Here is an 11,482-nt window from a genome sequence, read left to right as displayed (position 1 = left end):
TAAGCATCGTACATAGTCTCGCAAACTCGATGCTGCATCTGAATGAACAATATTTATTGTTTTGATCCGCTGTGGATATATTCAACTTCTGTAATACATTTGATATTACAACCAGAGGTTGAAGTTTATATATTTATCTTAAGCTTCCGCTGTGCATTATATAATTGTGTGGTTTGACTATATTGTTGCCAACATCGTCACGGTAATCCCCCACCGGGCCCACCGGTGAGACACGTGGAAATCGGGGTGTGACAATAATCGTCAATGAAAGTGATAAATGAAGTATGTTCTGTTATGCCAGCGATTTGGTAGGGACCACTAATGTCAGTGTGAATGAGTTCTAATAAACTAGAACTCCTAGTGGCACCTTTTTATTCGCTAATGTCATTTTACCTTTAAGACATTTGACACATGTTCCAAAATCAGAGAAATCGAGAGGAGGCAAGACTTCATCCTTTACGAGACGATTTAATCGTTCTTTTGAAATGTGGCCTAAACGCTGATGCCACAACATGGATGAAGTCTCTAAGTCTCGTTTCTCTTCCATCTTTGTGAGTGATTCATTAATGTTATATGACAACAAAGATTTGGAAAAGTTATCTTCTAGTTCTAATCTATAGAGACCACCATCCAGAACACCAGTACCATAAAGAACAGAATCATAGAGGATAGAGAGTTTGCGATGACCATGGGAAACAATAAAACCGTCCATGTCTAACTTTGGTCCTGATACAAGGTTCCGAGTTACCTCAGGAACATATAAGGTATCATAAAGTTTAATACATAAACCAGTTTTCATAACTAATTGTAATGTTCCAATGACCTTCACTTCTAATTCTCGATCATCCCCAACCTTAAGCGTTCTTTGGTTTCTTTCCAGCTTCCAGATTGAAAGGAATCCCTGAGTAGAATTGGTAACATGAACCATAGAACCAGAATCAAACCACCAAGAATTAGCAGGAACACTTAAATTATAGGACTCAAGTATCATAAAATAATCGTTACCTTTCTTAGCCAACCACTCCTTAAAGTCAGGGCATTCCTTCTGCATGTGTCCTGTCTTTTTACAGAACTTGCAGCGGATACTGCCTAAGGAGTTCTTAGAGCTGGAAGGTGCACTTGTATTAGAATTAGGATTAGGCCTTTGGACTTTTGAAGCATCCTTCCTCTGATAATTGTTCTTCCTTTTCTTAGAATTGGAGGTAGTGAAGTTTGCAACATCAGTATGGCAATCCATCCTCATACGCTCTTCCTCCTGTACGCACATAACGACCAGTTCACTCATTGTCCATTTGTCCTTCTGAGTGTTGTAATTGATCTTGAATGCTTCAAAGGACGAAGGAAGCGAAGTAATGATGAAATGAACAAGGAAACCATCACTGATTTCCATTTCCAGCCCCTTCAGCTTATTGACCATGTCATTCATCATCATGATGTGCTCGCGAATGCCGCTCCTCCCATCATACTTAGTTGTCACCAGCTTGAGAATAAGGGTACTAGCGTGTGCTTTAGACGTCCCCTTGAACTGCGCCTCCACAGAAGCCAAGTAGGTTTTAGCATCTTCAGAATCAGGAATAGCTCCCCTGATAGCATTGCTTATGGACTGCTTCATAAACATGAGACACATGCGGTTACACCTAGTCCACTTTTCATGAAGTATCTGCTCAGCAGCAGTACTCTGAGTGGTAAGGTCCGCTGGCTTATTCTCCCTAACGGTGTGTTCCCGAGTTAAAAATCTCTCCCCTTCCCTCCCCTCCCCTCCCCTCCCCTCCATGTCTTTCCAAATTGGAAAGACTACTTTCAGGCAAAAAAAACCCCATTTTCCCTCCCCTCCCCCTGTTAAGTGGATCTCTGGAACACCATTTTCCCTCCCCTCCCCTCCCCTCCCCCTGTTAAGTAGATCTCTGGAACACAGTGTAAGAGCGTAATCAAAATCCAGCAGCCCAAGCGTAAGCATGAGAGCATCCTTCCATGCAGCAAAGTTATCACCAGTCAAAGATGGAATCCCCTGATTGGGCGCTGATAGTGGAAATAAGATGAGCAAAATTATGATACTAAGGAAGAAGTCCTAATGTGATCTAAGGGCACGTTAAACTAAGGCAGGCATAAATAATGACCATTTTACATTTTGAAGCTGTGATAATGTCTATTACTAACATCAAAATAATAGACTTAGTTAAAAAATTCTACTTAAACGAAAACAAAACAGCTTTGGCCAGAAGTGTAATCATTTAAGCATATGTGCAAAGTGGTTGTAACAAATCAGCTTTGGCCAGAAATTGAAACAATCACTTTAGTTATGCACTTGTTAAGTATGCCATCTATGAAAGAATTAAATCAGCTTTGGCCAGATATTAAAACATTCATGCTTATGATGCACACTTAACATAGCTTTCGTAATACTTGAATGATAAGTAGATGTATCAAGTCAGCTTTGGCCAGAAATGATACATCAGAAGCTCATTCAAGTTAAGCTATTTTGGTTTTACAAAACATTATCTGATTCTGATTAATTAACTAAATAATTACAAAACCAATTATTTAATAGCAAAACATTATCACATTTAAACAACCTTAAATAATGAGGTTTCGAGTCAGGTCTCGACTGAGTTATGAGATCTCGAGTCATGATGAGGTCTCGAGTCGCAACCACGGTCTCGAGTTATGACGTTATGGTCTCGAGTCGCAACCTTTGTCTCGAGTTATGACGTTATGGTCTCGAGTCACAACCTTTGTCTCGAGTTATGACGTTATGGTCTCGAGTCGCAACCTTTGTCTCGAGTTATGACGTTATGGTCTCGAGTCGAGACCTTTGAACCCTTATGATTTCGAGTCGAGACCTTATGGTCTCGAGTCGAGATCTGTTGGTCTCGAGTTGTGAAGGTTTTAATGACCTGATGATTTCGAGTCGAGACCCTATGGTCTCGAGTCGAGACTCTATGGTCTCGAGTCGAGACTGATGGTCTCGAGTCGTAATCTGATGATCTCGAAGCTTCCTGTCAACAGCTGTTAATTGTGATAACATAACCGAAAATTCGAAATCTAAGGGATTATGAGATATTATTTCCTGTTTTAAGATGATCTAATTTTATCAACATATTTCGAAAATAGTAACTGTTTATCTAATAACAGTTTCGAATAAAAATTAAAAGATAAAAATTAGATCAAACATGGAAAAAACACCCATTAATCCTAAATCATTCCAAAACATAACAGAATTTTTCGAATTTTCTCAAGAAGAACATGATGAACCCTAAAAACATAAAACATAAATTCTGGAACCCGAAACCTGAATATTAATAGTTTTTCTAAACAGATTTCGGCTAAAACATAACCCAGTTAATTTCGAATGAACATATGATTAATCTTTTTCCGAAAACAATGATCTCGAGTGGACATGACCGACTCGAAACCGGCTGTTAGATTCATAAGGTTTCAAAAAATTCCGTTTTCCAAGTTTCAATCCCAGAATTATGGATACGAAAACAGAACCGACTAATCAACATATGCTCTGATACCACATGTTGGTTCAGTTCTGTTTACACATGAAGGAAAACAATAAAACATACCTGTTATGGCAGACAGTGCGTTGGAGAATCTAGTAATGGAGTTCGACATGCTTGTCATCGTGATCTGGTTCCTCCTTAGGGTGCTGACTAATGATGGGGACTTAGAAAACCGAAAAGGGTATCGGTTAGGAGAGGAGGTCGTTCGTGATGATGTTATGGCTAATGGGGTGTGTGTAATTGTGTAACTGTGTAACCCCTTAACCTCCACATAACTCTCCTTATATAAGCACCCAGGAGGAAACCTAATTAGTTAATAAGGGTAATATGGTCCATCAACAATTACCAACTAATTATTTAATAGGTTCTAATATATTTTGATCTCTATAATGTAAATGATTATGATGGCTATAGATTAAATATTAATACATAATATATTTAATCTTACAGAGGGATGTCTCTGCCACCACTTACTTCCTATGTTTCATTTATTGCTGCAATATGTTTGATGTTTATTCACAGGCCGAATGCTGCAATCAGACACCTTATACGTCAAATGAAAAAATGTAAGGAGACAAGAACTCAGTAGGTCCCTGACGGCCTGACTTCAGTTTGTTGGGATATCGAACAGAATTGCCGATATCTTGGTGATTACACAAGACCATACAATAGGTTTATATAATAGTTACATAGGCAATGTTTTGTCGACGGTTATCTTTGGTGGCTAAACAGTTTACATCCACTTTCGGATAACAACCATCAACTGCCATCGATTGTCTACCTAGTTAATACATACATTAAGTTAGAATAATATACAAGTGTAATGCAATATAGATACAACATAGTTAAGTTTAATACATTCCAACACAGTTTAAGTCTAAATTACCTGGACAGAATCCAGCCATTGTAACAGAGATTCGGTGACTAATAAATGTAAAAAGAAAAACTCAGCAGCAAAACTATGAGGCTTCCAGAGTAATTGGTGAGTCCAGTGATTCCAAATCTAAACTCCCTTCTTCATTTCCCTCCAACTCATGAGCATTACGACTACAACCAAACAGCTTCATTACTTTACTAAGTGTTCTCAACACCAGATAAATTTCTTTCTTTTTAGCTTGCCGTCTATCTTTCACCATAAAAACATGAACTTTACCCTCGACTTCAATCCAACTACAGCCCGGTTGTTTAACGACACCTTTTTGCTTCATAAGCTTTCTAACCCGTTTAACCTCCCCCCAATTTCCCATTTCAGCATACATATTCGAAAGCAAAACATACGGACCGGAGTTATTACCATCTATCTCTATCAACTTTTCCGCCACATATTTTCCTAACTCAATGTTACCATGAACTTTACAACCACCAAGCAAAGACGCCCATACGACAGCATCGGGTTGCATCGGCATATTATCAATCAGGTCTTTCGCTTCGTCAAGACAACCGGCTCGACCAAGTAGATCAACTATACAAGCGTAATGGTCACTCGTTGGTTGTATTCCAAATTCTTTACTCATTGAGTTGAAATAATAACGGCCCTCGTTAACTAAACCAGCGTGACTACAAGCAGACAGTAATCCGATCATTGTAACATGATCCGGTTTCTCACCGGCCGCCAACATTTCTTTAAACAACTCAATCGTTTCTACCCCGTAACCGTTTTGAGCAAACCCTACAATGATTGCGTTCCACGACACCCAATCTTTACAAGCCATGTTTTTAAAAACTCGTTTCCCCTCTTCTATAGATCCACATTTGACATACATATCTATAAGAGAATTTCCTACGAAGATATCACTTTCGGGTCCGGATTCGAATCTAAACCCGTGTTTTACGACATGGGTGTGAGCTTGCTGGCCTAATCTCAAATCAGCAAGGTTTGCACATGCGTTAAGAAGATTCCCGAAAGTGTAATGCGTTGGAAAGACGTTTTCTTGTTTTAGTTTGCGAAAGAGTCCTAATGCGGTTTCGTGGTCTCCGTTTTGTGTGTACCCAGCGATCAACGCGTTCCATGATACTATATTTCTATCTGGCATGTTGACAAAAAAAGAACGTGCGGTTTCAACGTTTGCTGACTTAGCGTAACCGCTAATAATGGATGTTTGTGTTATGATGTTTTTGATTGGCATTGTATCAAAAATCCATCTTGCTTCTGTGATTTTACTGCATTTAGCGTACATATCAACCAACGCGTTGCATATAACAATATCATCCCTTAGCTTGTTAAACTTTATAACTCGATTGTGAATTTCCCGTCCGAAATTCAGTTCTGACAAGCTCGCACACGCACTAATCACACTCGCTAGAGTGACCTCATCCGGATCAATCCCATTGTTCATCATTCTCCTGAAAACATCAAGAGCTTCATCAGCCGGACCATTTTGTTCATAACACGAGATCAAACTATTCCAAGAAACCGTGTTTCGTTGATTCATCCCATTGAAAACCTTTTGAGCACAACCCACGTTCCCACATTTCGAATACATGTCTATAAGAGCACTACCCATATAAACATCTCCTTCATAAGGAGACTTCAAAACCGAAGCATGAATCTGAGTACCCATTCTCATATTCCTCAAACCTGCACACGAACTAAGAGCACTACCATAAGAATACTGGTTAAGCACAAAATCTTGAGCATGCATACGTACGAAAAACTCAATCGAGTCAGAGAACCGATCATGTTGAGCAAAACCCGACACTATAGAGTTCCACGAGCACTGGTCAGTCACCGGCATGGACCCAAATACCCGGTTTGCTTCATCTAAACGACCCGCATTCGTTAAAGTGGATAACACAGCATTCCAAGAGAATATGTTTCTCTCAGGAATTTCATCGAACACCTTGTGTGCATCATCAACCGAACCAGATTTTCCATAAACGTCAACCAGCCTATTTAGGATGAATGTTTCGGAGCAAAATCTGGACTTGATGATCTGGGCGTGTATGCATTGGGTTTGTTTGAATGATGATTTTGATTTAAGGCATAGTTCCAAGAGGGTTGCGAGATGTGAAGAGTTAATAAGATGGAGGAAGTTGACCATGTGTTGCTTATCCAATACGTATTTAGCCATTCCATTGGCATATAAATCGAGTGTATGCAAGATTGCTGTAATAATTTCTGCTATTTGAAGTTGTAAATTTGCTGTGAATGAAGTTTGACCATGGTATCATCGACACTTAATTGTCAGTAAAAAATATATTTTTGTATCAGAGGCAGCTTTTCTTAGGCTGACTTGACTTGAGCGTGCTCCTAATTTGCTATAATGATCTGGTGCGGGTTACAGAGTTAAATATGGTAAATTGAACGATTTCAGATAATCGGGTGTTGCAGTTGGTTTCAGGATGACGACTGCGGCCAGAAAAGTTTGCAGCCGTGGAGAGGTGACCATCAAAAAATGACCTAGATATCATATGAGGAAGACGACAAGATACAGCCCATCAGAATCCATTTATTTAAAGTCTAACATAACCCAAAAGAATTTCAAAAAAAATTAAAGAGTCGTTGTTTTCATTCACGAGGTTTCGTGATACGATCCCGATTTCCACAACCCAAGTCCACATGCTTGATGCAAGCCCACGAGTTGGAGTTGATGACCTGAAGCCCACTGCCAATGAGAATGATCCAGGCCCAAGTCAAAAGATTTAGTGTGATGCACAAGTTTGCCCACGTTTGCATGTTTCCATTTCAAAGTCATGTTCCCCACTATGCATGCATGTTTACTTTAATATAGGAGAATAGGTGCTGCACGTTTCTTTTCAGTATTGCATTTGTTTATTGCTTAAAATTAGGAGTTAGTTTCTTTTCAAGTATTTATATGTAATTCGCATCAGTGGGAATTTTAAGAAGAAAAATTGCATCAAACTCTTGTGTTCTTTCTTTCTATTTTCTTGGAGCTTGACCCACTCTAAGGGTTAACCTAACAATTTGGTGCTTTCATTGCATCGTTCATCATGCCTCCCCGTAAAGATTCCTCCTCCACCGACGAACCCATCCAGTCACTTTGTGACAAGTTCGAGCAATTTCTCTCACGAGACTCTGAAATCACTGCTCAAACAAATGCTAGATCTGACGCCCAATTTCAAGCCATTCAAACTTCCATCCAACAACAAATGGAATTATCCAACAAACTGTTGGCCACTCTCGTGAAAGACAAAGAAAAAGAACTCCCCAAAAACCTTTCTTTTGGTTCTTTCGGACCTTCCAACCCCGACCTATTCAACCATCGCCAACCAAAAATCTTGCTGCCCATGTTTGACGGCTCAAACCCTTTGGACTGGATCTTCCAAGCCAACAACTTCTTCAAGTATTATCACATTCCCGAACCCGAACGTACCTCTCTGGTGCAATTTTATTTCTCCGGCGAGGCTTTAAGCTGGTACAAATATCTCGATAACAATAGTCTGCTCGGATCTTGGCCCGAATTCTCTCGCGAATTGGAACTCCGTTTTGGTCCCTCGACATATGCCAATCATCAAGCGGCTCTTTTCAAATTGCAACAATCCACTACGGTCACTGCCTATCAAGCGGAGTTCGAAAAATTATGCAATTGTGTGGTGGGTCTGCCCAAGGAAGCACTCTTAAACTGTTATCTTTCCGGCCTTAAACCCGAAGTACACTCTGAGCTTGCTATCCACAAACCAACTTCTCTTCACCAAGCATATGGTCTTTCCAAATTGGTGGAAGACAAACTCTTGCTAGCCAACCCCATTGCACAACCCTCCCCATCTCCACCTGCTGTGGTTACTGCCCCTGTTCCCTCGCCAACCTTGCCGTCACCGGCTACCCCAGCCCTCTTACCTGCTGCACCCACGTTACCCACCGCTCGCTTGACGCCGGAACAACTACAACAACGTCGCACCGCTGGTCTATGCTTCCGGTGTCCCGAGAAATACGTACCGGGTCACCGGTGCAACCCACCTCGGTTTCTACTTATCGTCGATAATGTGGCAGATGTTTCTCCTGTTACTCAACTTCCCATCATCGAAGATGACACTACGGTTCCCCGTTTTCTCAGCTTAACGCCCGCACTTTTTCTTGGTTTGACTCCGACCACTTCGCTGCGACTCACCGGGTTCATCCATAATCACCCGGTTAGCATTCTCGTTGACTCCGGTAGCACTCATAACCTCATCCAACCCCATCTCGCCTCGTTGCTGCACTTAGCTGTTCAACCCACACACCCTTTTCCGGTTCTCGTCGGCAATGGTGAACCCATTCAGTGTACCGGTTTCTGCCCAGCTGTTTCCGTAGCTTTGGCTGGTGTTTCATTTCAGGTTCCGTTGTTTTTATTGGCTTTCAAAGGATGCGAGCTCATCCTGGGTTTTGATTGGTTGCGTTCCTTGGGACCGGTTACAGCCGACTTCTCCGTTCCATCACTCACTTTCCGTTACAAGAATGATGTCGTCACTTTGCGAGGTCTTCAATCCACAGTCAACAAGGTTCCGTCCGGGGTTACGATCGCCGACCTTGGGGACAAGGTCGTTTCTCCAGGAGCGGGCATTGATACGATCCCGATTTCCACAACCCAAGTCCACATGCTTGATGCAAGCCCACGAGTTGGAGTTGATGACCTGAAGCCCACTGCCAATGAGAATGATCCAGGCCCAAGTCAAAAGATTTAGTGTGATGCACAAGTTTGCCCACGTTTGCATGTTTCCATTTCAAAGTCATGTTCCCCACTATGCATGCATGTTTACTTTAATATAGGAGAATAGGTGCTGCACGTTTCTTTTCAGTATTGCATTTGTTTATTGCTTAAAATTAGGAGTTAGTTTCTTTTCAAGTATTTATATGTAATTCGCATCAGTGGGAATTTTAAGAAGAAAAATTGCATCAAACTCTTGTGTTCTTTCTTTCTATTTTCTTGGAGCTTGACCCACTCTAAGGGTTAACCTAACATTTCGTCTCCAGGTTTCATGTTCATCAATCTTTAAGATTTTTGGGTTAACACGTTTTCTGCTAGGGCTGGCAAAATAAACCCATTAACTAAATTTTGGGTCAAGATGGGCATTTAAAATAACAGCTTGGGTTATGTTGGGCCATAAGTAAATTGTTAGTAGGTTAAGATGGGCCTAAGTATATTAAACATAATCACAAGACGGGTCAGGATGGGTAAGACATTATCACCTAGCAGGTCAAGATGGGTAAGAACACGCACAGTTAGGGTTTCTCAGAAAGAGTAACTACAAGACCGATCTCTTTGAATCTGATTGAGTCTGATTTTAAACTGTTAACGCTTGTTTTGTAATTGAATCTGATTGAGTCTGATTTTGATGTATCAATATCTTTGAATTGGTTTATTCGCTGAAAATGGCCACTGCAGAATTGATCCTTTCGCAGAAATATTTCAGCCGCAGAAATCAGATTATACGCTGTTATTTGATGCAGAATTTGTTCGTTATTTGCTGCAGAATTTGTTCCTTATTTGCTGCAGAATTTGTTCATTCATTACCATCACTGAAGTGACTGAACTGTTAAAACGTTCATCCGCTGAACTGTTTCATTCGTTAGAAATTTCCGTTCGTTGTTAATTTGCGCAGACTTTAAAGGTTGTGGTTTGTCTATTGAAACAGTAATACTAGTCATCCGCGAATTCGAAAATTAGTTCATCTGCAGTTTAAGATTAGTTTATCCGCAGGAACTTGTAACGGATCAAGAAAAAGTTTATTCGCTGCAGTTTTTGTCCAGTCGCAGAATCAGTGTCTATTTGTTTGAAATCAGTTTATTCACTGTGATACGTTGATAAGCAAGAAGTTCACAAAAGTTTTTTCATCCGCGCTAAAAGCTTTGTTCATCTGAACACAGATTTGGAGTTGATTCGCACAAACTCGATTCTGTTAATACGCATCTGTTTTTTTTTTTTGTTTTTTTTATTTTTTTAGTTTTTTTCGTTTATTATTATTTTTTTATTTTTTTCTGTTTTTTTTTCATTTTTTTTAATTTTTTTATAATTTTTTTCATTTTTTATAATTTTTTTCAGTTTTTATTATTATTGATTTATTCTCAATCCATCCTGACCCGAACTCATCCTGACCCAAACCCATTCTGACCTTCTTCTTTCTTTTACCCATCTTAACCCAAACTCATTCTAACTCAAACTCATCCTGACCCAACAACCAATCCAATCCAACCCATCCATTTTGCCACCTCTATTTTCTGCCTACATCTAATCTAAAAAAAATAATACATACATTCACTCATCCACAATATTTTACACCATGACTCACGAGTTTTATACTCCATTGTTCAAAATTCCGAATTCGTTATTATCAGACGATAGTAGTTTACAATATTTTTTGGATGCCGCCGAGCGAGCCAAATTAGAAGACACGAGAACATCTACAAAAAGAATTGTGCGTTGTGATCGTGATAAAACTCACAATGTTTTGTTTGAAGATTATTTTTCCGACAAGCCCAAATACCACGAAGGTACATTCAAATAAAGGTTTCGAATGTCGAAACGTCTATTTTTAAAAATAACGGCCAACATAGAAGCAAATTTCGAGTGGTTTCGAGTTTTACCTCCATACAAAAATGCACATCCGCTGTTAAACAACTTGTAACCGGTAATCCGCCAGACGAGTACGATGAATATTTATGTATCACTTAGAGGGCTTCGCGTGAATGCCTGCAATTTTTTTGTAATGGTGTGATTAGATTTCATGGCGAAGAGTTTTTTACGAAGTCCGACAAGCCACGACATTGCATGCTTGTACCAAGCACACGAAAAGAGACACCATCTTCCAGGTATGATCGGTAGCATTGATTGCACACATTTTAATTAGAGAACGTGTCCAAAAGAGTTGCGATGACAATATATGAAAGGTGACCAGCGATACCTTACGATCGTGCTAGAAACGATTGCGTCATAAGATTTGTGGTTTTGGCATGCATTTTTTGGTCCGCCCGGATCACTAAACGAAATCAACGTTCTCCAACAATCTCCATTTTTTACCAACCAACGAAATGGAACCGC

General features: G+C 40.0%; 1 protein-coding gene across 1 annotated transcript; it reads right to left on the bottom strand.

The window, feature by feature from the left end:
• Nucleotides 1–4,034: 4,034 nt before the first annotated feature.
• On the bottom strand, nt 4,035–6,932 carry LOC110885039 (pentatricopeptide repeat-containing protein At2g13600). Its single transcript, XM_022132737.2, has 2 exons — nt 4,393–6,932; nt 4,035–4,287 (listed from the first exon to the last, which is right to left on the bottom strand). Exon 1 carries the CDS (start codon nt 6,575–6,577, stop codon nt 4,466–4,468), a length of 2,112 nt encoding a protein of 703 aa, XP_021988429.1. The 5' UTR covers nt 6,578–6,932; the 3' UTR covers nt 4,035–4,287; nt 4,393–4,465.
• Between the last annotated feature and the right edge of the window lie 4,550 nt (nt 6,933–11,482).

Source organism: Helianthus annuus, chromosome 10 (assembly GCF_002127325.2).
Source record: "Helianthus annuus cultivar XRQ/B chromosome 10, HanXRQr2.0-SUNRISE, whole genome shotgun sequence".
Lineage (NCBI taxonomy): Eukaryota > Viridiplantae > Streptophyta > Magnoliopsida > Asterales > Asteraceae > Helianthus > Helianthus annuus.
This window is presented reverse-complemented; position numbering and strand designations above follow the sequence as displayed.

Bases quoted from the DNA above. Each gene is read 5' to 3' on its own strand.
- LOC110885039 (XM_022132737.2), bottom strand. From the start codon at position 6,577: ATGGCTAAATACGTATTGGATAAGCAACACATGGTCAACTTCCTCCAT.